Source organism: Pleurodeles waltl, chromosome 2_1 (assembly GCF_031143425.1).
Source record: "Pleurodeles waltl isolate 20211129_DDA chromosome 2_1, aPleWal1.hap1.20221129, whole genome shotgun sequence".
In the NCBI taxonomy this organism is placed as follows: Eukaryota; Metazoa; Chordata; class Amphibia; order Caudata; family Salamandridae; genus Pleurodeles; species Pleurodeles waltl.
Genome location: NC_090438.1, coordinates 18,262,346 through 18,287,812, shown reverse-complemented (window position 1 = coordinate 18,287,812; position 25,467 = coordinate 18,262,346). Strand labels below are relative to the sequence as shown.

Below are 25,467 nucleotides of genomic sequence, written 5' to 3'. Positions count from 1 at the left end.
ACCTGATGAGCAAGCCAACCAGGGCAGAATTGCTTTTATTTGCCAAGAACAATAAACCAGGTACAGCACTCACCTGGCTCAATCATTTGAACTTTGATAGCGTGAAACCTCAATGCAGAGATAGTTTGATTCACCCTAAACACCAATCTCATCCTCAAGGAACACATTGTGAAATACAACATGACAGCCTGATACTGCATGTCTCCTCTCAAGAAAGTGAAGCAATTTCTTCTAGAAACCGATGTTACGGCTGCTGTTCAAGCCCTATTACACTTACATCTGGGTGGTGGTACAACCCTGCTCCTTGGTGTCACAAATTGCAGTGACACCCCTTAAAATGTTCTGGAGAGTGTCTCTTCCAGAGCCTGAAGAAAATAATTACATTTGAAGAAGTCCTTGGTCCCCCGATGGCTCACACCATCTTCAAACCAGTTGCATCATTGAAAAAGCCATGCCAGTCAGCACCTTTGCTTATCTTGCAGACAAGCCTGCTCTCTTCAGTGGTTCCTGGCACAATGACTGTAGATGAGGAGGTCAGACCTATTAAGGTTAAAGTGACAGGTATCATTTGATTGAAGATCTAACATGCAAAACATTATTCCTATAGATTTTCAAGAATAACATGTTAATGGTCGATAAAGAATTACATGCTGATGTGTTGAAGATAAATGCATTGCAATGTAATATAACATACTGTGTTGAAATGTAATATATTGTCCGTCATGTTTCATGTAGCATTGAAATAAATAAGCCATGTTTTGAAGATGACTGCAAAGAAATTTGGTATCTTATACATTGTGGTCATGTGGCCTCGCCGTGTAATACACTACCATCCCCTTCAGGTGCAATAGGTTTTCTTTCTGAAACTCTTAGCTCAACCCTGGGTAGCTGAGGCTCTTTGCAGTCAGGGCACAAAGGGGCGTTTTTAAGCAGGCATGTAAACAGCAGCAAACAATAAAATAAGGTCCACTGCTCATAAACATCTGATATCCGGGTTAAGGAGCACCAGGCCACTTATAATTAGATAGAGCAATATCTCATTTGTGGACACCACTTTGTCTAACTCATAATCGGGCACTAGCTGGGCTATGATTGTGTAAAGATTTGGACTGGCCTGTGCTATAAAGGACCACCCATCAGTTCCATTGCCACCTGTGCACAAAACCCTAAGCTATTGTTTCCATAGCTACCTTTGCAAGCATTTTACAATGTAGGTGAGCATGTTCTTAAGATCATTGAGCGGGAGATTGTAGCCTCTTTTCAAGAAGGAGAACATTGGTTCTAGGTGCACACTAAATAATATATATGTAGCTTAAGAACTGTGATTGTAGAAAGAAACACAAAACTCAACAATGGCACAATTGTAAACTTTATTGGAAAGTAAAGTAATCGGTTCCTTGATCACTGGGCCAGAAAGACACAATTTGTTTGACCTTGAGGTGGACGAGAAAGAGAAATTGAAGTGCAATCTGGAAGCAATAAAACACTTTAATAACAGAAAAAGGAAAAATTATCAAGTAGTGAGAGAAGAGGGAGAAAGCAAGGTACCGCTGGTGTCAGCAGTAATGGATCTTTCAAGAGTGGAACCTGGACAACATGTTGGTTTATCTGCTGATTGACATGTTGGTTTATCAAATAGCTATTTCTTTAGGGCCTTTACATATATGATACCTGTATAATCTGCCACATCATACAAATAATTAACATTCCTACGGAGCACTTCTAGCTCCTCAATGGCCCATCCAGCATCAAGGAGAGCTGTTCTCACAGTAGCTTCATCAATGGGAAGATTTGGAAACTTGAAGTTGTCAACCATGTAATATGTTTGTTCCAGACATGCTATCATTATGAGATGCCCTCCTTTTTTTATCAGCTTAGTGACATTTTTTAGGGCGCCGCAGAACCCCTCTTTGTCGGGCATGTGACACTCCAAGCAATGTTTCAAGAAGAGGCAGTCAGCGGGGGGCAGGAGGGTCGGAGACAACGGGTTACTGTTGCACAAATCATATTTCAGAGCCTTTATGATTTTTCTTTGCAACATGTTTTGCTTCTCAGTCCATGGTTCCCTAAAAATTAAAGATATATGTACAGTTAGTACCAGGTATTATGTAGTAGGTGGTCCCACCTGTTCTATGCTCCACCTCGATCCACCTAAAGCCCCATCATGCATCGGCCATAGAGCGATGCCTGCACCAGTCCCTGTGCAAATGCCCAACTCACATTCTAGTCACTTTGTTTCCTTAATTTTGCCATCATGTAACACATGGAAAAGTGTTCTCACAGCCAGTGCATGTAAGTGGTGAAATATTTATTATTTTTTCAATTCATTTAAACTTGGACATTTCGGTGTCTTTTTTTGTAATATTAGCTCATGTTTCATTTTGACACCTCAATACAGCATCATTTGTCCTTTTTTATTTTTTCATTTCGGAATTGTTTTTGCATATGGCAAAGCCTTCGAATCTAATCTAAATATAAGGTAACTTTAACCCTGGTTGTTTTCAGTGAATTTTCTTAGGTTATTTGATCATATTTTCTATTGCACCAATATCCATTTCTTTGCATGCAGCCAACTCCTTGTGGGCACAGCCCTTGGCTGTGCACAGAAGAGATTGGCATCCAACGCCTGTGCACCTACTTCACAGGGATTCCAGCTGCGTGTGCTCAATCCTCATTCTCCTTTCCCTTTTATTCATTTGTTATTATTCTTTTTCAGGGCCTGTAAATGAAGTGCTACTGGTGTGTCTGCAGTACTGACTGTGCCACCTACTTCAAAAGCCCTTCAATCGTGACTACCATTGCAGAGCCTGTGAGTTCAGTTTTAAACTGCCATGCTCACCTGGCATGTAAACCCTCTTGCCAGGCCCAAAGCTTCCTTTTTAATACATATGTCACTCTTAAGATAGGCCCTAGAGTGCCCATGGGTAGGGTGTAGTCAATTTAAAAAGTAGGACATGTATTTGTAACTTTTACATGTCCTAGTTTTGAAAGATTCTTACATTTGTTTTCACAACTGCAAGGCCTACTTCTCCCATAGGATAACATTAGGATTATCTTATTACATGTAATAAGCAACATTTCCAAATTGGAAGAGATGAGACCTATATGTTTGATATCACAATTTAAAGTCACAACTTATGGTGGAGTTGGATATTAAGGCCCGTATTTATACTTTTTGACGCTAAACTGCGCTAACGCAGTTTAGCAGCAAAAATTTTTGCTAACGCCATTCTGAAGCGCCATGCGGGCGCCGTATTTATTGAATGGCGTTAGCCGGCGCAAGCAGACCGGCGCTGCCTGGTGTGCGTGGAAAAAAACCACGTACACCAGGCAGCGCCGGCGTTGGGAAAAATGGCGTTAGGGCGTCTTAAAATGGCGCAAGTCAGGTTGACGCTAAAAAAACGTCTTAACCCGATTTGCGCCATTTGAAAAGACGCCCAGATGCCATTTACATGACTCCTGTCTTAGTAAAGACAGGAGTCATGCCCCCTTGCCCAATGGCCATGCCCAGGGGACTTATGTCCCCTGGGCATGGTCGTTGGGCATTGTGGCATGTAGGGGGGCACAAATCAGGCCCCCCTATGCCAAAAAAAAAATATATATTTTTTTTTTTATTCTTACCTGAACTTACCTGAATGTCCCTGGGGTGGGTCCCTCCAGCCTTGGGTGTCCTCCTGGGGTGGGCAAGGGTGGCAGGGGGGGTCCCTGGGGGCATGGGAGGGCACCTGTGGGCTCATTTTGAGCCCACAGGCCCCTTAAAGCCTACCCTGACCCAGGCGTTAAAAAGTGGCGCAAATGCGGGGTTTTTTGACCCGACCACTCCCGGGCGTGATTTTTGCCCGGGAGTATAAATACGACGCATTTGCGTTGCCGTCATTTTTTTAGACGGGAACGCCTTCCTTGCATCTCATTAACGCAAGGAAGGCGTTCACGCAAAAAAATGACGCTCTTTACTCATACTTTGGCGCTAGACGCGTCTAACGCCAAAGTATAAATATGGCGTTAGTTTTGCGCCGAATTTGCGTCGAAAAAAACGACGCTAATTCGGCGCAAACGGAGTATAAATATGCCCCTAAATTGGCCATGCCTGGGTAGAAGTGGCTCTACTCGGCTGGACCTCCTCTGGGGAGATATCTGAGACTGTGCATTCACAGAGTGTGATAGGTGTGGCTGGTGGTGCCCCTAGTTCGCTGGCGAGATCTTGCAGAGGAGGCTTCTGGACAGGCCAGGTAATTCAGAAGTTCAGAAAATTACACTTTTCAAAAGTTGACATTTACTTACTTTAGACATCTGCTGCCTTCTATCTTTCTCTGAATAGTCTGGATTGGTGACAGCTGGGCTTTTCTGCGTACGCTCCAGATAGCCGTACACAAAGGGGGCTTAGGTGTGACTAATGGGCACTCTACAGCCAGATGAGTCATCCTGGGCATAATAGGAGGGATGAGCTCACACCTACACTTAAATAGGCTGTCCCTGCACCACTCAAACGGCTGCTTACCCCTCGTCGACTGCATGGGGAAAGTCAAAACATCTCCCCTGCTGTAGAATCAACACCAGAGTATTGTCCCCACTGCTCCGTGCATCTCCACTGAAGCAACCAGGATTATGGTTCTGTTGTTCAGCGGGCCTCACTGGGTCCCTGTATCCAACCTGCAATCCATTGCGGAAGGCCTGAATGCTATGAGGGCAATGTAAGCTGGGTCCCACCCCTTGAACTATGTCATAGGACTATGTCATAGGAGGTATAAATGGATTAGTGTTTGATTTTTTGCAGTTTAAGGCACTTGCTCCTGGACTGGTCCTTTATTAAATGTCCTGCTTTGAAGATCAGGTATAATCCAATATTGTTTAAAGTTTGAAGGGGAGTTTATCTAGACACTTTAGGTGTGATGCATCTCTGCTGAGAATGTTCTTTATTCTTTAACTTTTTATATTATTATTAGCTATATATGGGTCTCTTTTTGATGATAAGGTTTAAGTTTAGTTTACTACTCTCTTCGTGGTTAAAATTAAAATTGCAAACTTTAAAAATAGGTGTTCTTTCTGGAGAAACCCTTGCAAAAAATATAGTCGTAATCAGGGCCTGGAAAGCAAAGGTATTGTTCCCAGTTGTAGGAGGCTGGCCTGGTTTGTAGTGGGTATTCACCCTTATACCAGGTCCAGTTATTCCTTATTAGTGAAATGTAGTCAGTGTCTAGAAGCCAGGCTGTCTAGAGGGAGCTTTAGGCAGAGTAGTCAAGGCTGAACCAGGAGACATTCAAAGCTCATGCAGTACCACTGTAGTCATACAGTACTTTCACACAAGAAAGACAATACTCAGTGTACCAAAAAGAAAGGTACTTTATTTTAGTGACACAAGGCCAAATATATCTTAGGGGCTATACTCCCTGAGGAGGTGTGTATTATATATAAAATGAACACTAGGAACCAACATCAGGCAAGTAAACAATCATAAAATAGTGCAAATAGTGCCAAACACCATAGATTATAATAGACCTAGGGGGAACACAAACCATATACTAAATTAGTGGAATGCAAATGTTGTTTAACCACCTAGGCAAGTGTAGGGTGCAGAGGGGCACTGGGAGTCTAAGAAAACACAAAAGGTAAGTAAAGTACCCCACCCCAGAGCCCAGGAAAACACGAGTAAAGTACAGCAAGTTTCCTCAGAACACATTAGAAGTCGTGATAAAGAATTATGTAAAAATCAAGCAAGACTGCAAGACACCAGTGATGGATTCCTGGACCTGAAGACCTATGGAGAGCAGAGACCAAGTCCAAGAACAGCTGAAGAGTCCAGGAAGAACAGGAGCCCTTGCTAACCCGGATGAAAGTGAAAAGTGGAACCTCCAGTTAGAAGAAAGAGTCAGAGATGCACCAAAGAAGGCAGCTGTGGGTTCCTGCTTGGTGCAAGAGATGTCCCACTTCGAAGGGATTAATGCAGGCTGGTTTTCATCATTGGATTCTGCCAACAAGCCTCGGCTCACTCAAGAGACGCGTTTGGTGGGAAAAGACGCTTCCTGGACCCAGGAAGGACCTGGAGGTCTCAACTCAGAGAGCCCTCAGAAGACCAGGTAGCACCCACAGGAGTCCCAGGATAAGGGGACAAAGGAGTCCCATGCCTCCGGAGAACAACTCAGGGAGCTGAGCATCGCAGGATAGAATGCTGGGGACCTGGGCTAGAATGTGCACAAAGGATTCCTTGGAGAAGCACACAGAAGCCCTAGGAGCTGGGAAACAAAGGCTACTGCCCGGCAAGGGGAGGCAAGCTCTTACATCCACCGAATTTGGACTATTGGACCTTTGGACAGTCAGGGTCACTTTGGTCCACCACCTGTGTTCCAGGATTCACGCTCGTCATCTGGAGAGGGGACTCAGAGTACTGGTCTTCCCTGCAGAGAGGTGTCTGTAGAAGCAGAGAAGTAACTCTGCCACTCTACGGGAGATTTCTTCAGTTCGTTTGGTGCAGGATGGAGACAGGCAGTCCTCGGAGCATGCACAACCTGGAAATTGTTGCAGTTGCTGGCAGGAGCTGGAGTTACAGAGTTGCAGTGGCCGTCTTGTATACTTTGTTGCAGGTGTAGAATTCCTGGAGCAGTTCTGCGGTTGACCCAATGGTAGAAGGTGAAGCAAAGGATGCAGAGGAGTCCTGCTGAAGTCTTGCAAACCAAATTAGAGGAAACACCCAAAGGAGAGACCCTAAATAGCCCTAAGAGGGGGATTGGCCACCTAACCAGGTAAGCACCTATCAGAAGGGGTCTCTGACGCCACCTGCTGGCACTGGGCACTAAGATGCTCCCAGAGCTCCCTGACCATCCTGAAACCAGGATGGCAGAACCCAGGGACACTCTGGAGGAGCTTTGGGCACCATCCCTGGGGTACTTCGCTTTCCCTTGTCCAATTCCGTGCCAGAGCAGGGGCTGGTGGTCCCTGAACCGGTGTAGACTGGATAATGCAAGGGGGGTACTGTTTATGCCCTTCATAGCACTTCCAGAGGCTTTGGGAGGCTAACCCTCCCATGTGTGTAACACCTATTTTCAAAGGGAGAGGCTGTAACACCCCTCCCCCAAAGAGAATGCTTTGTTCTGCCCTCCAGGCCTTGAGCTGCTTGAGCAACAGGAGGGCAGAAACCTGTCTGTGAGGTGGCAGCAGCTGGGGCTGCCTAGAAAACCTCAGAAGGCTGGTATGGCAGTATCGGGGGTCCACTGTGGAGTCCTTAAAGTGCATGAAATTGTAAAACCAATACTGGAATCAGTATTGGGGTACAATTCCCAGATGTTAGACACCTTACATGGCCATATTGGGAGTTACCATTGTGAAGCTGGACATAGGTATTGACCTATGTCCAGTGCTCGCACAAAATGGCGTCCCTGCACTCACGAAGTCTGGGAAAATGGTCCTGGACAGTGTGGGGGCACATCTGCAGGGGTGCCGTCACACATAGCTACTTGGCACCTAACCTTCAGGGTTGGAAGGCCTGATTTATAGGTGACTTATATGTGACCTGGTGCAATAAAAATAGCTGTGAAAGGGTGCATGCACCATTTCACGCAGGCTGCAAAGGCAGTCCTGCAGAAGCCTTTGCATGAGCCCCCTTTGGGGACTGACTGTCTTCAGCCTGTACCAGAAAAAGCGAAGGAATCTCCCTTGAAGTGAAGGAGTCACTTCCTTGCTTCAGCAGGCGCCCCTCTGCAGTGAAGACTTATGGAGTGGGTCCCCTCTTCTGATGACGAGCGTGGATCCATGGATCCAACATGGATGGTAGACTAATGTGACCGTGACAGTCCCAAGGTCCAGCTGTCCAGCTTTGGTGGAGGTAAGAGCTTGCCTTCCCAAGCAAGACAGTACCCCCATGCACCGCGTGACTTCCAGTTGCCAAGGCTTGTGTGCGACCTTCCATGAAGTTCTTCATGCACAGCACAGCTTAGGCCCCCAGCACTCTATACTGCAACGCACAGCCTCCTGAGTGGGTCTCCGGCGGTGTGGGATCCCTTTGTGTCGTGCTGCATGGGCCTCCCTTTGCACTTTTTTGTCCCCGTGCTGTGGGACTCCTGTGCACACTGCCTGGTCTTCTGAGGGCTCTCTAAGTTGCTGAGACCCCCCTCTGTCTCTCTCTCTTGGGTAGAGGCCATCAGGTTCCTCTTGGTCCCAGGCAGCACCGTTTGCCGCTAAGCACGTGCTTTGTGTGTGCCAAGGCTTGTTGGCAGAATCCAGCGACGCAAACCAGACTGCAATCATCCATCAGGCGTGGGACATCTTCTGCACCAACCTAGAACCCGCATCTATCTTCTTGGGTGCATAACTGACTTTGTCTTCTCAGCAGTGGTTCTACTTTTGTACCTTCATCTGGGTTAGCGGGGGCTCCTGTTCTCCCTGGACTCTTCAGTGCTTCTTGGACTTGGTCCCCTTCTTTCACAGGTCTTCAGGTCCAGGAATCCATCAGTGGTGTCTTGCAGTCTCTTCTGGTTCTTGCATAATTTTCTATCACATCTTTTTGTATGTTCCAGAAAACTTACTGTGGTTTACTCCTGTTTTCCTGGGCTCTGGGTTGGGTTCTATTACTTACCTTTGGTGTTTTCTTACACTCTCAGCACCCCTCTACACACTACACTTGCCTACATTACATTATTTTACATTTATTTTGCTAATATTCAGAACATAAATGTATGCTGTATGTACCTGCTTTGCTTGTCTGAACAGGCTGAGGGTGTCAGGCAGCAATGCACTTACAACCTTCTCACGCCCTCATACATGTGCAGCCTAATGAGCTAACAATTAAGGTTTGCTGGGCTGGAAATCTCATAGCCCGCAGGCCTGTGATGTCAGTGCTCTGTCTTTCCATGTGGATAGACCATCCCCCAGCACCATTATAGGCAATGTCAGCCCCAGACCTTCAGGCTTAAGTCCTGCAATACACAGGGCTGCTTAATAGTAATTGTGTAGGAGCCAGATCACATCCCAAAATATTGCATTATATCACAGAATGGAGTGGGACCATCACGCATCATTGACTCTGCCCCACTCTGTGACTAATAAGCTAAATGGAGGGACTTACAACAGAGCGCCGTAAGCACTAGTGGCTGCACGGTCATCAGCATGTGCTGTGCCAACCCACTGTGAAGCTTCCAACCCTCAGCTTCCCCTGCTATATAGACCGAGTAGTGCAGTCTAAAGCTGACCTTTCACCATGAGGCTGAGCCCACACTGGAGAAGGTGCAAGGGAAAGGGAGTGAGCTGCACCACTGCACAAAATGCAGATAGTAATTCCAGCTGTAGTTCATTTGAAAAGGTATTTAAGCACACAGAAACAGAAAATGTAATCTACTAAGTGAAATATATTTAGCTTCTGACCTTTAACATACCCCATGTGACAGCAAAATCATCTGCTGATGACTGACAATATTGAATCCTTCTATAAGTGAGTTATTAGGAATGGTCCCTATTTCCTTCCCTACTCCAAAGTTTTGCTGCTTGGGAATCACACTGCAGATGTTCACATTACACATATGTAGAGTCATGTGTTGCTGCCACTGTTTACGTGTGTAAATACTCACAGTCTGACACGTGCCAACAGGGCTTTTAATGACTGCAGCTAAATGGCCTCCAACAGTGTTAAGTTAATCTCTCCCTTTCAAGACATAACGCAGGCAAGTTTTCAGAAACTGGATAGTTTTTTTTGTTTTTTCAATGGTGTTTTATTAAATTGTTAGCAGTTACATTAGTAGAGTGGTATGTAGTATAACAAACATAGCACAACATGCCTAGCAGGTAGTCTCATGTTTTCATTAGCATATAGGGGGTGATTCTATTCCGCCCCCATAATACCGCTCCGCGGTCAGAAGACCGCGGAGGGTATTATGAGTTTTTCCCTGGGCTGGCGGGCGGTCTCCAAAAGACCGCCCGCCAGCCCAGGGAAAAACTCCCTTCCCACGAGGATGCCGGCTCGTAATCGAGCCGGCGGAGTGGGAAGGTGCGACGGGTGCAGTAGCACCCGTCGCGTATTTCAGTGTCTGCAAGGCAGACACTGAAATACCTTGCGGGGCCCTCTTACGGGGGCCCCTGCCGTGCCCATGCCATTGGCATGGGCACGGCAGGGGCCCCCAGGGGCCCCCGACCCCCCCTACCGCCATCCTGTTCATGGTGGCTTTCCCGCCATGAACAGGATGGCGGTAGGGGGGGTCAGAATCCCCCATGGCGGCGCAGCAAGCTGCGCCGCCATGGGGGATTCTGAGGGCAGCGGTAAACCGGCGGGAGACCGCCGGTTTACCCTTTCTGACCGCGGCCAAAGCGCCGCGGTCAGAATGCCCTGCGGGGCACCGCCGGCCTGTCGGCGGTGCTCCCGCCGACCCTCGCCCCGGCGGTCGAAGACCGCCGGGGTTAGAATCAGCCCCATAGTCTGGTTATGTGTTGGGTAGTATCATGTTCACTGCGATTACATTGTTATAGTGAAATTGATATTGAGATGGGAATGTAAAGCGATAAGAAAGGAGGTTGTAGAAATATAGGAAGGAGAAAGAAAATGGAGGGACAATAAGGAAAGGGGAAGACATCACCAGGAGAACTGACTTAGGGGGTTATTCTAACTTTGGAGGAGTGTTAATCCGTCCCAAAAGTGACGGTAAAGTGACGGATATACCACCAGCCGTATTATGAGTTCCATAGGATATAATGGACTCGTAATACGGCTGGTGGTAAATCCGTCACTTTTCCGTCACTTTTGGGACGGATTAACACCTCCTCCAAAGTTAGAATAACCCCCTTAGTACTTGGGACTTAGGTTCCCACCAAAAATCTAGGGCTGCATATTAGGGCACCAGAATTTCAGGACGAGAGGACTGAGTCCTTTTACACCATTATGCTAGCTCACAGTCCTTCACCTGAATCCCCAACCTTCCCAGGGTAACAGGTGATTTCGGCAACCTTGAACATGACACTCTGACCCCCAAGGAATTAGTGGAAACAGATCTTACCATTTTGTTGTTTTACTTATGAGCGGAAATGGCAAATAAAAGAAAGATATGAATAAAGGTTTTCAAGCATGTATTGGAACAATTGTACTCCTGCATAGAGAGAATGAGCTGTGAGTATTAGGCCGATGAAACAAAACATTGAAGCAGCATTACTGACATGGTGAATAGAATAAACAGTTCAACCATTTTAATCTTAGATCTATAGCTTTCCATCTCTCACTATCTAAACTCTGAGAGCAAAGCAGGTGTACCCTCTGCCTTTGAATGACCTCAGAGCATAGCCTGACAACCCTTACCTGGAGACCTGTGTCAGAGAGCTGGTCTGGAGTGAGGTTGGCAATCCTTCTCTGCAAGATGGAGGATCAGCATCAGCGGAGATGCATGTCGAACACAGGAATAATTCAAAGACTGTAGTAGCCGGAGTGCTCCTCTGACCCATGTGGGTCAGTGCACCATCACACAAAGAAAACCACACTGTGTTAGAGGCACAGCTCTGATGCAATGATATGTCTAGATGTTAGGAACTGTCTCCAAACCACCAATTTAAGCAAAAGGATATCTTGTTCCATGTTCCTAGCCTTGAACACAGCAGGCAGATTACACAGTGAGAAAGGCTTTCTGAAAACAAGCAACATGTACAGTGTCAGAGAGTGCCCATAAATTGCCTCATGATAGTACTCCGTATTGTAGTTAGTACTGTAATAATTTATGAATCTGTTGTAGACTCATGAGCAATTGTGTAATGGATTTGGGCAAGTGGTGCTAGCGGTTTGGCCAAGTGCCAGGGTTTGGTGAGATGTTTATGAGGGCTTGTGGCATGACATGTATTCAGCCAGATTCTTACAATATTCTGCATTTGAAGGAGTCTTTAGGCGAATAAATGAGCTGAGGGAATTGTTGGCACTTCTGACGAATTTAGTTTGAGCCCACCAGGTGTGTATCAGTAATTTTTAATAGTCTTTCCATTCATATACTATGGATTTGAGACTGATTGAGATAAGGATTCCAAGAAGCAAAATTTCAGTTTGTTGTAGGGTGTGAGTGATCATTGGGAACTATATGCCAAGTGTAATGGAAGGGAGATCAGATGTCCAATTAATGTTTAGTATGTTGTGAATAGATGAGCCGATGTCAGACCACACATTTTTTATCATATTGCGTCTTAGAATCACTCATGAACTTTATCTAGTCTTTACAGCTCTAATATAGATCAGAATCGGTTAATTCTAGTTTCTGGAGTTTCACAGAAGTCCAATGTGAGATGTGAGCTGTCCAGAATCTACATTGTGCCAGAGAGGGGTTCAATCTTCTTTTTAATCAGGTTGAACCATGTTTCGCCCCAGCTGGTATCTGAGGAAGAGAGATAGGATATTGTATGAAAAAACAATTTCCATTTCTCCTGTACAGTCTTGAAGTTTTAAATGTGAGGGATGAGTATATTTTAGAAGCTGCATGTCGGCTATAGTTACGTTTATATTCAGTGGATAGTGTGTCCAGTTATTGATGAGAGTTGAGTTTAGATATTAGAACTTTGTTCTGTAAAAATCTGTAAATATCCAGTTTGCCAAGCTTGAATTTAGATTCAGTGTTTCAGTGTTTAAGAAGGGAAGGGGATCAGAAGAAGGGCTGAGTGCTTTTATCAGAGCTGTACCCTTCTCTGCCCAGTCATTACAAAACATTGTTTTCCATTCATTCTTGAGATTGGTGGTATGCCAAAGGAGAACAAATGTTGGAAACTTTTCATTTGGTTTCTTATCTAGTTTATGGGTAGCTTGGGCTATGGTTAAAAGTTTTGAAGGGAAGCGGACGGTGATGAACCTGTGTTAGTGAGTATGAAGATAAGGGTGAGGAAGAGTGGTTGAACCAATGTAAGCCTTGTCTATTTGGTACCTGTGATGATCTGGCAAGTTAAGACCACCAAGGTGTTTCAGTAGTCTGACTTTCTTAAGTGCTATTCTCGGTCATTTGTGGAAGCATAAAAAGCAATTCATAATCTTAATCTGCCTTTTAAAGAAATCATTAGATAGAGGAATGAGAGACATGCATATGAGGAAGTTAGTCAATGGCGAGATCATCATTTTGGTGGTTTCTATGTGATCCCACCATGTGACATTTGGGGGACCATTTGTCTAACAGATCTTTAATGTGTAGAAGTGTTATATTTTCACTACATCTTATTTATGATTTCAAATTGTTTTTCACCAAATACCTAAATATTGATTTCTTCTTTGCTCCCATTTTAATCCTGTACCAGTAATTCTTGTTGTTTTGCAATGGTAATTGAGTGGTAGGATTTTTGTCTTGTCTACAAGGATATATCCAGATACCTATACATATTTGTGTATCGTGCCAAGAATAGCTGGTATAGCTTACGTAGCTTGTCCTGTGATTATCAGTAAATTGTCCAAATATGCTGCTAATTTTTGGGGGCCCGCTGAACATGTTATACCTGGAATATTTACAATTATTCTTAAACTAATGAGTAGTGGTTCTAAAGCCAATAAAATCTGTTGAGGGGAGAGAAGCAAGCCCTGTTTGGTACCTTGTTGAAAGGTAAAGTTGATGGTTAAGTGACCATTTTTATTTATTTTGGCCATAGGATGGTTGTATAGAAATAGAGACACTTTGATAAAGTTGTGTCCTAAAATAAAACCATTTAAAGAGACTTCTTGAAAAGTCCTGGAGAATTTATCAAATGCTTTCTCAGAATCTAGTGCTATGGCAAAAGCGGGGTTGTCTGGGGGGTTGGCTTTTTTAATAGATTGACTGAACAGTCCTATGTCTGCACTGAGCATGCCTTTAATAAATCCTGTTTCTAAAGGGTGTATAACCAATTTAAGAATTGGTTCCAGACTGTGTGCTAGTTTTTTCTGCATACATTTTACAGTTGGCATTTACAAGAGATATTGGATGATAGTTCTTCGGTCGCTTGGGATGTTTGCCGTTCTTTGCAATAAGTATATTAGTCGCATCTAACGGTGCACTGGTGACAGCACCTGTGTGGGTAAAGTGTTCAAAAACGGTCTTAGGAGGATGAAATAAAGATGGTCCACAAGGGAGGTAAAAATTAGCAGGGAAGCCGTTAGGGCCTGGAGCTTTCCCTGTTTTTGATGAAAAGGTGGCTTGAGCAATCTCTTGATTGGAGATTGGCTTCTTTAAAAGTTTTCTAAGTGGTCATCAATTTGGGGGATCAGTAGGTTTCTAAGATACTGTACACATTCTTTGTATGTTGCCTGATTGCTTCTGGAGTAGTGTTTAAGATAGAATTTGAAGAAAGATCAAAGACTATCTGACTCTGTTGACGAGGTTTCCCCTTCAGTGGTGGTAATGTTTGTAATTTTGGGGTTTGATTTGTTTTGTTTCAGAAAGGAAGATAACTGTTTGCAGATTTATTGTGACCACAGAAGTTGAGGCCTTTGTTTTTCAGATGAGAAGGTGTGCCCTGTTACATAGTATTGTGTTAAAATTGTGTTTGAGTTTTACAAGAGTGTCCAGTGTCTGTTTAGAAGGATTATACATGACATTCTTTTCAGTGTTCTTGATGATGATCACCTCACGTTTTGGAGTATTTTTGGCCATAATTTGGAGCATGGTTTTGTGAATTGTAGTTTTTAGGGTGTCTCAAATAATTTTTGGGTTAGAACATGAATCAGAATTGTTAGAAAGGTAAGACATATTTTGTTGTTCAATTATTTTTATCAGTTTGGAGTCTTCTGCAAGGATTCATTCATGCTATAGATTTTGGGTGGGGGAGCGGATTGTGATAGAGAGTATGCAATAGTTATTCTGGCATTATCAGAAAGAAGGTATTGCCTAAGTTATTGTCATCCACTAGTAAGTAGAGTATTCTTGAGAACGAGTTATGACGGTGGGAGAAGAATGTAAAGTGTTTTCCAATAGGATTATCTAGGCACTATGCATTCTTATATGTATGTTTGCTTCATAGGTTGAGCATTTGTTTGTGTGCCTTGTTAGTTCTGAATATACATGTGGACATTCTATCAGTAGTTCCACCTCAGAGCAAACTAAATTCACTCCTAATATTCATTTGGATTTATGGGGCATCAGAGATAGCTTTTTGTTTAGTTGCATCTGGATCTCAGGATTGTCAGATGTTGGGGCAGATATATTTGTCATATAAATCTCAGAGTCATCTCCCGATATCATCTTATTCTATGGATATGACTTGGAGGTTTGGGTTGTGGGATGTGAGTGCTTCTAGGCCATTTTTATTCCTTAAAGCTGGAATATAAGTAAGGCAGTTGACCCACCCTTTATATAATGAGATAATGTCCCTTTTTCCTATTTTCATTTCTTGAAGGAGCACAATGTATCCTTTTAGTTGTTGGCCATCATCTAGGGTCTAGGGTTTGAGGCAGAATTGTTACTATGTTTCAACTATATTTACTCCTGTAATCACAAGGTCACCAGGGGTCACAGTTCTGACCCCTGGTTTGTCCTTCTCAACCCTTAGCACTGTCAGTGTAACTTCTAGCCTCAGAGTGTGCCCCATCAGTACCTGCAACATAGGGGTAATTCATTGTTTTTTGCTCATTTTTCAATACCCTAATCATAAATAATAGTATATTGTTCATTAGTGGTGTGGTGAAGAATGATGCACAATAAATTGAAATAGGACATTTCTTGGCACCTGTGTAAGTCAAACCCATGTATTTGTGAGTGTTTCTCACTTTGCATTTGTGGTCATGTGCGTGTGAGGGACAGTGAGTGAGAATGAGTGAAAGAATGACTGCAAGTGATTGTGAGTGTGAGTGAGTTTAGTGTGAGTGTACAAATGAGTGAGGCTGAGTCAGTATTAACAAATGAGAATACATGAGAATGAGTAAGAGTGCAAAAGTATGGGTAAGAGTGAGTGGGTGAGTGACTATATACATTTGAGAATGAGTGAGAGTTAGTTGCAATGAGTGAAAGTAGGAGTTACTCTAAGTGTGTATAAGTATCCATGAGTCAAAGTAAGAGCGAGGGTGAGTGAATCAGAATGAGTGAAAGTATAACTGACAGAGTCAGAATGAGACTGTGTGAATGGAAGTGAGTTTGAGTGACAATGCAGTATTATCCTTTCAAATCTGCTGTTGTTTATGGCATTATGAAGGTAGTTTGTAGCTTACTGAAGCACCCATGGAAAATGATTGTGCACACCATGATAACAGTTGGTAAATGGGAAACCCATAGCAAACTACTGCCACTGACATACTGGGGGAATTTCTTTGCATTGGACCACCATTAGAAACATGCTCTTCCCAGCACACTGGTGGAAGTTGTTAGCATGTGTGACATCCATTGAAAAATGCTCACTCTTACCTTGACTCACTGACTCTTAAACTCACTCAGACTCACTCTTACGCTCACTCAACCTCACTAACTCTCACTTATTCTCACATTCCTTCAGTCCCAAGCAGGCTCTCTTGATGTCTAAACCTAAAAATGTGGTTTGTGTTACCACATTTACTCCAACATTTAACTCGGTGGTTCAATGCATCAATAAATATTGGAATATCCTACGGGCTTGTGACCGTGCATTAAATTGGACATCATTAGAGAGATCACTTAATGGACATTATGAAAAAAGATCTTAGGCACCACCAACACTTAGAAACCCCTTGGCACTAACACATGCTTGGACACTGCAAATGTGGGCACTGTCACTGAAATTACCGAGATTCCTAAGGGCAAATACAGGTGAAATACCTAAGAGCAATGACAGGCAATTTAAGGGTCCTTGGTGTATGGCTGTTTGAGTCTTAAATTCTCTGACATTAGAAAGGCTAAAGTATACTGGGGATTTCATTTTCAGTTCCCCTGGTATGACATTGGTTGATAATTATAAGTAATAATGTCAAGAGTTGCAGTCAAGGGTGTCCTAAATGGGACAGCTAAGTGCTCACCCATATCATTTAATCTGAGTCATAAACAAATAAATATCAGCAAAATTATGCATAATTATATACAATGCAAAACTGTCATTTGGAGCTGTATTTTAATGGAAAATGTATTCTCACACTAAGAAATACTGCAAAACAAAACTAAAAGCATCATAAAACAGCCACATGCACTCTTGTTTGTTTTGCTTCTGTGCATATGTTGTACCTTTTTACAAATAATTATGCATTTGTGGTCATTTTATATTGCGAACAACAGGTAATAGCACAATGTCTGCAAAGGTACCGAAGTTATGCTAATTATGGTGATGTAACACAAATTCACTTTTGCCTTTTCAGGACCCATTACTTGAAAAAGAAGGGTCCAGCAGATTTCCAGCTCTGTGAGTGGAACTGAAGTTAAATAGCCTATAAGATGGCCATTTTTTATTCTAGAATGAGGGGCAGGAGCACGTCAAATTTAGCATGGGAGAGCTAGAACATCTCAGCAGTGGTCGAAGTAAAGTGGTTCTGTAGTACCCACAAAAGTTTTTTGAGAACTGCCTCACTTTTTGCACAAATGATATGATCTACTAATGGTGAAAGACTATAGAATCAGTTAATCAGTAAAAAACAATTCTGTGATAGTGGTGTTGTTTTGTAAGTTACGTATTGGATATACACAAAACTAAATAATTTAAAAAAATGCTCACATCTTGGTTGCGGTGCCTGATTGGTGAGTAGACATTGCATTAGTGTAATCTTAGAGTAATCTTGCTTATTCATTGGATAGATATAAAGCAACACTATTTTGGCCACTGGTACCAGACAACCACAGACAGGCTTAGCTGGGGTGGAGTCATAAACTTCAAAATAAAACTAGACCAAAATTGATGTTCTCCAAGAAAACAATCCAAGATGGCCACCAGACTAAAATGATTAAGAACAAATTGCTTGCTCCTCAGAGAATGGATTCATTGCGATTATGAACACATCTCAAGGGTTGTATGCCCGATGAAGCGTATAGTTATAGTGTGCGGAATAGGAGTCCACCAGGAGAGATTTTACAATTGACTCCACTGGGGGGTATTTTTGTGCATGATAATATTCTGGTTTTACTCCGCCTTGTTATGATAGGTGCTTTTCTGTCATAGGACCTGGAAGGAGTATTACAGACTTTCAAGTAACAGTACCTAGGGTGAGCTCCAGGACTCGTAGAGGAACCTTCGTCACCTACTGCATGAGTAAGATGATATCTCTGCAGCCCTACAATGACGCAGCTTTTTTTCTCAGAGACATTTCCAGGATCCTCAGAAAGGAGATGAGACAGAAGAACACATCTAATGGAAGAAGACCTGATCCTGATAAATGTGAAACAGATATTTACAGAGATGCTTTGAAAGCAGGTGGAGTAATGACTTCCCTCCAGTGTGAATTAAGAGCTATTTAAGCTATCCAAGCTCGATCAGAGATGTAATGATGTAAAAAAAGTCATATTAAATGTGTTGTGGATTATTGGGTTCATTGTAACTGTTTTTGGGCTCATGAGTGAGAGCCTTGAGAGTTGCCTATGAAAGTTAGTCTGCTGTTGTATTAGCAAAGATCACTAAAAGATGAGGAAAGATATGCAGTAGCAAGCACAATGGCTCAGTGAGTTGAATGCTCTCCACTGACACATACAACACTTAAGAGGTCACAAGCTTGAATTCTGGCAAACTGAGCCTGGCATTATCACACGTTCAGTGGTTCGAGTACCATGCATTAGATATGTGTAACATTTATTATTTCTGCAGTGCTAGAGGCATAAGTGCTATTTGAAATGTTATATGAAACAAGTTAATATTACTATTAGTATTACTAGTATTACTAGTATTATTACTGGTGTCATTATTCACAAGTTCATTTTTGGCTCTTTGTGGGTTTTCAGAAATTGAAATCTGACCACTTTGAACGTGGAAACAGGAGGTTTTCTATGAGCTGGAAGTGAAGGTGAATGTGTCACCTCCAGGTTTGCTGAGGGTGTGGAGGAATTGTTTTCTCAGTTGGCAAAATTATAACATTGTGAGAAAAAAATGCTTTTGCACATTCAGTTGTGACCCCAAACTGTGGAAGTGTGGACCATGTACAATTTCCATGCATGGGGAGCAGGCGAGCTTAAACTAAGGGTAAGATTGTCTAAGAGCTTCTCTCTCTAATGCATCACGCAAGACGACACAAGACAAATAATCCATTAAGTGAGATTTACTATGCTTTGCACAGCCACCTTGCATGGCTCTGCGTGACATGGTAAATCTGGGGTGACACAAGGCAGCCCAAGTCACTGCCTTGCATTAATCTGTGCTGGGAAGGCATTCAATAAGTGGAGCATGGGAGTTCCCTCGTATCCACCCGTGGTTTTCGGAGAATTCTCAGATATGTTAACAATCGTTATTATGAAGTCATCAAAAAGCTACTTCTTCCCAAGTGAGGTGTAATGAGGAGAAACATTATAAAGAGGAAAAAGGCTTTGAGGATCATTTTTGTGCAGGAATGTGGTATTGATTGAAATAGGCAACCTTGCACTATGGAGCAAGGCTGGTTGTGTTGGTGTTAGACCCCGTCGCGGGGAGAGAGCAGGAATGCGTTATGTCATAGTAGATGTGGTACATTCTTACTCTCTCCCTCTCACTAATGTGGCTCTCAAGGGGTTTTATAAACCTTTTTTTAATCTCAAAAACTTAGAAGGTGTAGAAATCAGCCCAAACGTTTACACTTTCAAACATGCATTGGCCCTACTATTTGGAACGCTCCGGTCAGTGCTGCGTACAGACCTGTTGCCTTGAAGCTCACAAGCCAACTTGGCAGCATGGCTGAAGTCAATAGCCCCAGGAGCATTTGTCCGCCATTTCTCCACCTCTGCGACACCTTTATCAGTCGCGCCAGCGATAATGATCTCTGTGAAACACTCAGAGACTGGAAGAAGGTATGGGAAGTAAGGACCAATGGAAAACTGGATCAGAGTTTCTCCTTTCAAACTACCTGGTTAGAAAACAGTTAATAATTAGAATTATTATTATTTACTGTATGAAGAAAATCAATAGAAACACCCAAGGATCAATCCTATTCACTTATTTTGATATAATACATTAGACTAAGTTAATTCAGTGCCCCCATACTTTTAAGAAGTCTGATAATAGATCGTTTGTGGGGAAAAAATTTGAGTATGAAAAGCACAATCACAATGAAAGCAATATCTAAATGCCAAGAAATAATGGTGAGGAACCTGTCTGACTAGCTTGAGAAATAGGCTCAGCATATGCGCCTTGCACGAGCTAATGCTGTTTCGAAGTCGATAATGTGAGTAATCTGATGCATCTCAAATAAATCAATCTGTGGTGCACCCCTTGAGTAAGGTTTGGGTCCAACCCATCCTGTTACAGACGACTGGGCCCTGGGTACTCTGTCAATGAAGGCGGGAGCTGATGTACCCTGTTATCCTAACTACATTTTTAGACACTGTCACTAGAGGCCGACCCCACATAATCAGGGGGGAGGTCTACACACTGTCACAAGAAAGGTTTGAGAAGAACCTGAGCACTCTTTTTAAGTGGTATATTTATCCTGACAGTCTGATGTGGTTAAGGTGCACAGCCCTCAGTAACCTGGCTATCCTCTCTGATCTGAACAATATGTATTGCTTACACAGATGCAGTTCACAAAAATCCTGATTACTTCTGCCAGGAACCTAGACTACTCATGCCCACCAGTGCCAGGCCCCCACACATGCAATGGCGGATACACTCCTGTGCTTATACCATAGACAGGATTCAAAAAGCAAACAGGGACAGTATTGCTATTATGATGAGAGGGGCAGCTCTATCAGTGAAATATGGAGAGGCCCAAAGGTTCTCAAAACACCTACCTTTTTCCTTAATGTCTTTGTTGTGAAGAAATCTTTTCTTACAGTCAAACAGGTCATAACATTATGAAGAACTAAATAGGTTTTCACACGGAATGTGTTTTCCATTACATTTTGAATGTTTATTCACCACAGAAAGTTCTAGAATCTATTTAGGAAATCATGGAGGGCAGGGTAGTGTCATAGTGCTAAAAAGTCCACTAGTATTATGCGGCTCACATAATTATGGATTTGCTGCATTTGCTATATAATCCATCATTTGCTGCATAATCACCAGATTTTAAGAAAATAATGTTTTGTTTCGGACCTAAACATATCAAAAAGTTGCCAAAAAACGTGCAACGTATTTCTGCATAGTGAAGGACCTTCTCAAAGGGTAACTGCCCATCTTTCAGCTGCTTATTTTTGTATTTGGTTTTAAGCTGCTACTAATGAGGTGAAATCTTGGCCCAGGCATTACAACATGTAATAAGTACACACTAATGAAGTAATACTACCACAAATTGTGCTACATTGTACATCATAATTTGACTTTTTTTGCTTCATAATTTAGTCAAATTGGCACACAGCTTGGTGCACCCCTGTTGCATACTTTCAGTGGCCCTGGATTTTACCCATTCACTAGCCATTAAGACTAAAACAAGGTGACATAAGTCTGTGATTATTCTACTTCTCTGAGGGATGCTTCTCTTTAAGGCCCATATTTATACTTTTTTAGTGCCGCATTTGCGTAATTTCTTTACGCAAAAGCGGCGCAAATTTACAAAATACAATTGTATTTTGTAAGTTTGCGCCGATTTTGCGTAAATAAACGACGCAAATGCTGCGCTAAAAAAGTATAAATATGGGTCTAAGTGTCAAAGGGGCCGATTTATATGTTGATGGTTAGAGAACTGGGATTTGTGTTGATGGATTAAACCCAGATCTGTGGCTGGGGGTGAATGTTTGATTGGTTCCGCATTGCGTCCATCATTTGTGTTTGTTTGCGTTTGTCACCAGGAGTGAGCTGGATATGCCCAGATGTGGGTCCCGGGCTCACTGTGCCACTGGATTCAAGCTAGCCTGGCTGATGAGAGGGGATACCCTGAAACCGGTGCCAGGATGCTTGTTTCCGGTCCAGGGAGGACCTGGCCTGGCAGTTCGGGTTGGACTCTTCCCATGGGGAACAGGGTCAAGACTGATTTGGGTCCAAGCTGGGGTGGCGTGGTGAGCAATCTGTGACTGGGGTGAAAGTTTGATTGGTTCTGCATTCCGTCCATCATTTGTGTTTGTTTGCTTATTACATCAGCACCATACTGACCTCACCAACTGACTTTCTTTTATGACAAGATCAAGAGACATGTAATTTACACACATTTTTTTTCCAGGAAACAAGAATTGAAAAACTATGTGATTCCCTAATGAAATGTGTTTTCACTCGTATTTTGAAGGGTTGAATGAATGCGGTGCGCACTTAGCAATCCTTCAGACTCCAGGCACCCTGTGTAAGAGTGGAGAGTCATTGAAACAAAGATACGGGAGTGAGGGAGTGATAGGACCACTTACCGGAAGAGACGGTTTTGTTCAAACGAGTGAATATCCATTGGACGGAATCTACCAGGAAGCCAGAGTTCTCTCCGGTGTAGGTGTCAAGCAGCGCCTTGGGGTCCAGGTGCTCATCCAGGAGCGCTTGCACCTCAGAACAAGTCTTCATTCTCAAGGACTCAAAATGACAGACTCTGCTCCTGAAGCCCGTGCACCAAGATTTATACTCTAATCCGTGTTACTAGTCATGTGCCCCAGAACACACACGTGATCCCTCACTTGTGGTCAGTGAGCAAGCTGGTAAACTGCTCGTCTCGTTTGTCAAACACAATTATTGACTCGTAACCCAGACAGACCGAGAGAAACATAAAGACACGTGGGGACAGGTAAAGCAGTGATGGTTCACGGTCCCACGGCTACAGAGAATAGTATATGTCCTAAACCCCAGCTATAATATATTTTTTGTAAAGTTTCTTTTTTTTACATTTTCATTTTCAGTCACTCCATCAGGCAGTTTATTTTGGATATAAAAATCCATACAAGCACAGGACACCTCATACATGTGCCATGAGGCTAAAAGAACGTTCAGAATTAAAAGGGCAGGACACAGAGCAAGGTTACTCTTAAGTGCCAAGAGGTGCAATGATGCCTTCTAAGAGCTCATCCTCAGGGGAAACTTGAATTTGTAGCTGGACGGATAACAAATCCAGGGCTGTGAGGTAGATCATTTACTAAGTTTTGGCGCAGAGTGGCGCTGTAAGCCTTTTCGCTGTGCTGCCCTGCGTCAAGACAAAACAACAGGATTGGCTGAATCAATGAGAGATGGGGCATTCCTGTCCTTGTCCCCTGCGCTGGTCCACAAATTGCTATCTAGCTATAACCAGGAACCCTTGCATCATGGTGCAACGGTGCCTGCTCTGCAGGGATCATTGTTTATGTGCAGGAAGGGACACCTTCCTGCACATAAACAAACAATATTGGCATTTTCCTCTTTCGATGGGTGCTGTAGAATACAGCTCACATAGAAAAAGGAAAAAACATGGAGAAATTGTGTTTTTTCTTCCTGTTGTGCCACTGTGACACCACTCCTGTAGTGGCGTAGGAATCTAACTCATTCCCAGAGTTGTAAATCTGGGAATGTGTCAGATTCCGTGGGAATCCTGGGTGTTGCATGGGAACACCCACATCAGCGCCCATAAAATACTAATTTCACACAGTGTTATACAAGAAAGGTGTCCATATTTACAAGTCCATGAAAAGCCATGCCTGGAAGGCTGGCACACGGCACCACTGGAGGGTAAAAGAAAATGACACTCTGCTGGCGCAGTGTGCCACTAGGGCCTCACAAAGGAGGCCCATAGTGTCCTGGCCTAGAGACGTCTAAGGGGTGGGGAACTAACCCCTCCAGAGCACCCGCAAATGTCCCAGTGCAAAGGAGAATCACTTACACATGCAGAATTGTATCGATTAGCAGAAGCTAAGGGAATCCTGTTGCACTTTCAACAAGCAAACAACGCGAGTTCGAATAAGCCAGGCTGCATGCACATACTTTGTTACTGCAACGGCAACTGCTTCTCTAGAGTCTAAACGTGAAATTCGCAGTGCAACTGTGTATTGACTAAAACCCAGAAGTTTACATAGAGGCTGGAGCCATTTTTCGAAAATATGCAAGACAGAAGAAAGAAAAGTAACAAAATGTTCTGAAATACAAGAGCACCACTTGCTGGAACTACAATATTTTCCCCTCATTTAACACAGATGCTGTTAACAGGCAGGATAGCATCAAGAAACATCTCATACGCTGAAGCAATCCTAAATTCTGTCCACCTTACCACCCTTCAGTTCTCACAGCCACATGAACTCCCTAAAATACTCCTGCACCAGGGAGCTTGAGAATGACTTCGCTGCATCCAGGGTGTCCCACAAGTAAGAGAAACCGATCTCATATAACATAAATGTAATATAAGCAATATACAGTCTTAGAGGGATGAAACAGGAACTTGCACAAAGGAGCAGGGATTGCCTTGTAGTGAATTATGGAGGCCTGTGGTGAACTCAATGCTACGCAGCCTTTGTTTTCTTGGCTCCATTTTTTTAACACCACCGCTGGAGTTTTGGTCATTGGCACTCATTCTTTTACAAATTAAGCACTGCCACTCACCAGCCCTGCCTCCCACTTGTGCATCTCTCTCCTGTCTCACAGCTGGCCGGGGCTCTCTTATCCTAGGACCTGGTCTCCACAGTGACCCTCTTAGGCCTGGGTTCCTCCTGCAAACTCCTAATCAGAGAAGGGCTGGGGTTGGAGGCAGTCCCACCAGTCCTCACAGTGAGGATTCTGGTTCAAACTGACCAGAGGAAGCCACCATTGTGTGTTATGTCTTTAATTCCAAGGGGCTCTCTTATCCTAGGACCTGGTCTCCACAGTGACCCTCTTAGACCTGGGATCCTCCTGCAAACTCCTAATCAGAGAAGGGCTGGGGTTGGAGGCAGTCCCACCAGTCCTCACAGTGAGGATTCTGGTTCACACTGACAAGGGAAGCCACCATTGTGTGTTATGTGTTTAACTCTGAGGGAGGCACTGTTTGCGGTCTTTTGGCTCTGGAACACTGACGACCTCTTGTTACATTAACACTAATAAGAAAGGGGGTGAGACATCAAAGAGTAACAGGCTCTCTTATTCATAAAGAAAACTCCCAATAATTATATATAAACGGTGCCATAAACTAGGGTTTCACCCCCAAAAGCCCCACAAATAACTCAATAGAGTTAACCATTGACAACAAAATGTAATGGCACACGTCTGAATCAAAATTAATTATATAGAGTACATTAGAATAGAGTCCAAAATTGTGTCCTTTCTAAGTTTTGAAAGTTTTGTCTTGGTTTAAAATGACACGGAGGAAGAGCCTTCGTTTCAGATTGTTGAAAGTGGGCGCACTCGCCGCGTACTGTGTTTTCTGCACACAAGCAGAATTACAAAGAAACCAAGACATTATATAGGTAAGAGACGGAGGGGTGCTGGATAGTCTATCCTTTATGATGAGTACTTGACATAAAATAGCTTACATATGGCTCTTTAATGAAACTGATTGTTGGACGTGTTGCCGAAATACACATGTGACAGCGTATTGAAATCGAGCAAAGGAGAGGCGATTGTATTGGGACAGACTTACAGATATATGTTTTAGCCTTCAGC

At 43.4% G+C, this 25,467-nt stretch overlaps 1 protein-coding gene across 2 annotated transcripts; it reads right to left on the bottom strand.

Annotated features, from left to right (window-relative positions):
* Nucleotides 1-1,353: 1,353 nt before the first annotated feature.
* On the bottom strand, nt 1,354-22,486 carry LOC138260410 (nicotinamide N-methyltransferase-like). 2 transcript variants are annotated; one of them, XM_069208870.1, is made up of 3 exons: nt 22,293-22,486; nt 19,660-19,867; nt 1,354-2,066 (listed from the first exon to the last, which is right to left on the bottom strand). In XM_069208870.1, exons 1-3 carry the CDS (start codon nt 22,438-22,440, stop codon nt 1,640-1,642), a joined length of 783 nt encoding a protein of 260 aa, XP_069064971.1. In that variant the 5' UTR covers nt 22,441-22,486; the 3' UTR covers nt 1,354-1,639. The 2 variants fall into 2 exon arrangements, with proteins under 2 accessions (XP_069064971.1, XP_069064979.1); XM_069208878.1 differs by having other exon boundaries at nt 19,660-19,863; nt 22,293-22,471.
* Between the last annotated feature and the right edge of the window lie 2,981 nt (nt 22,487-25,467).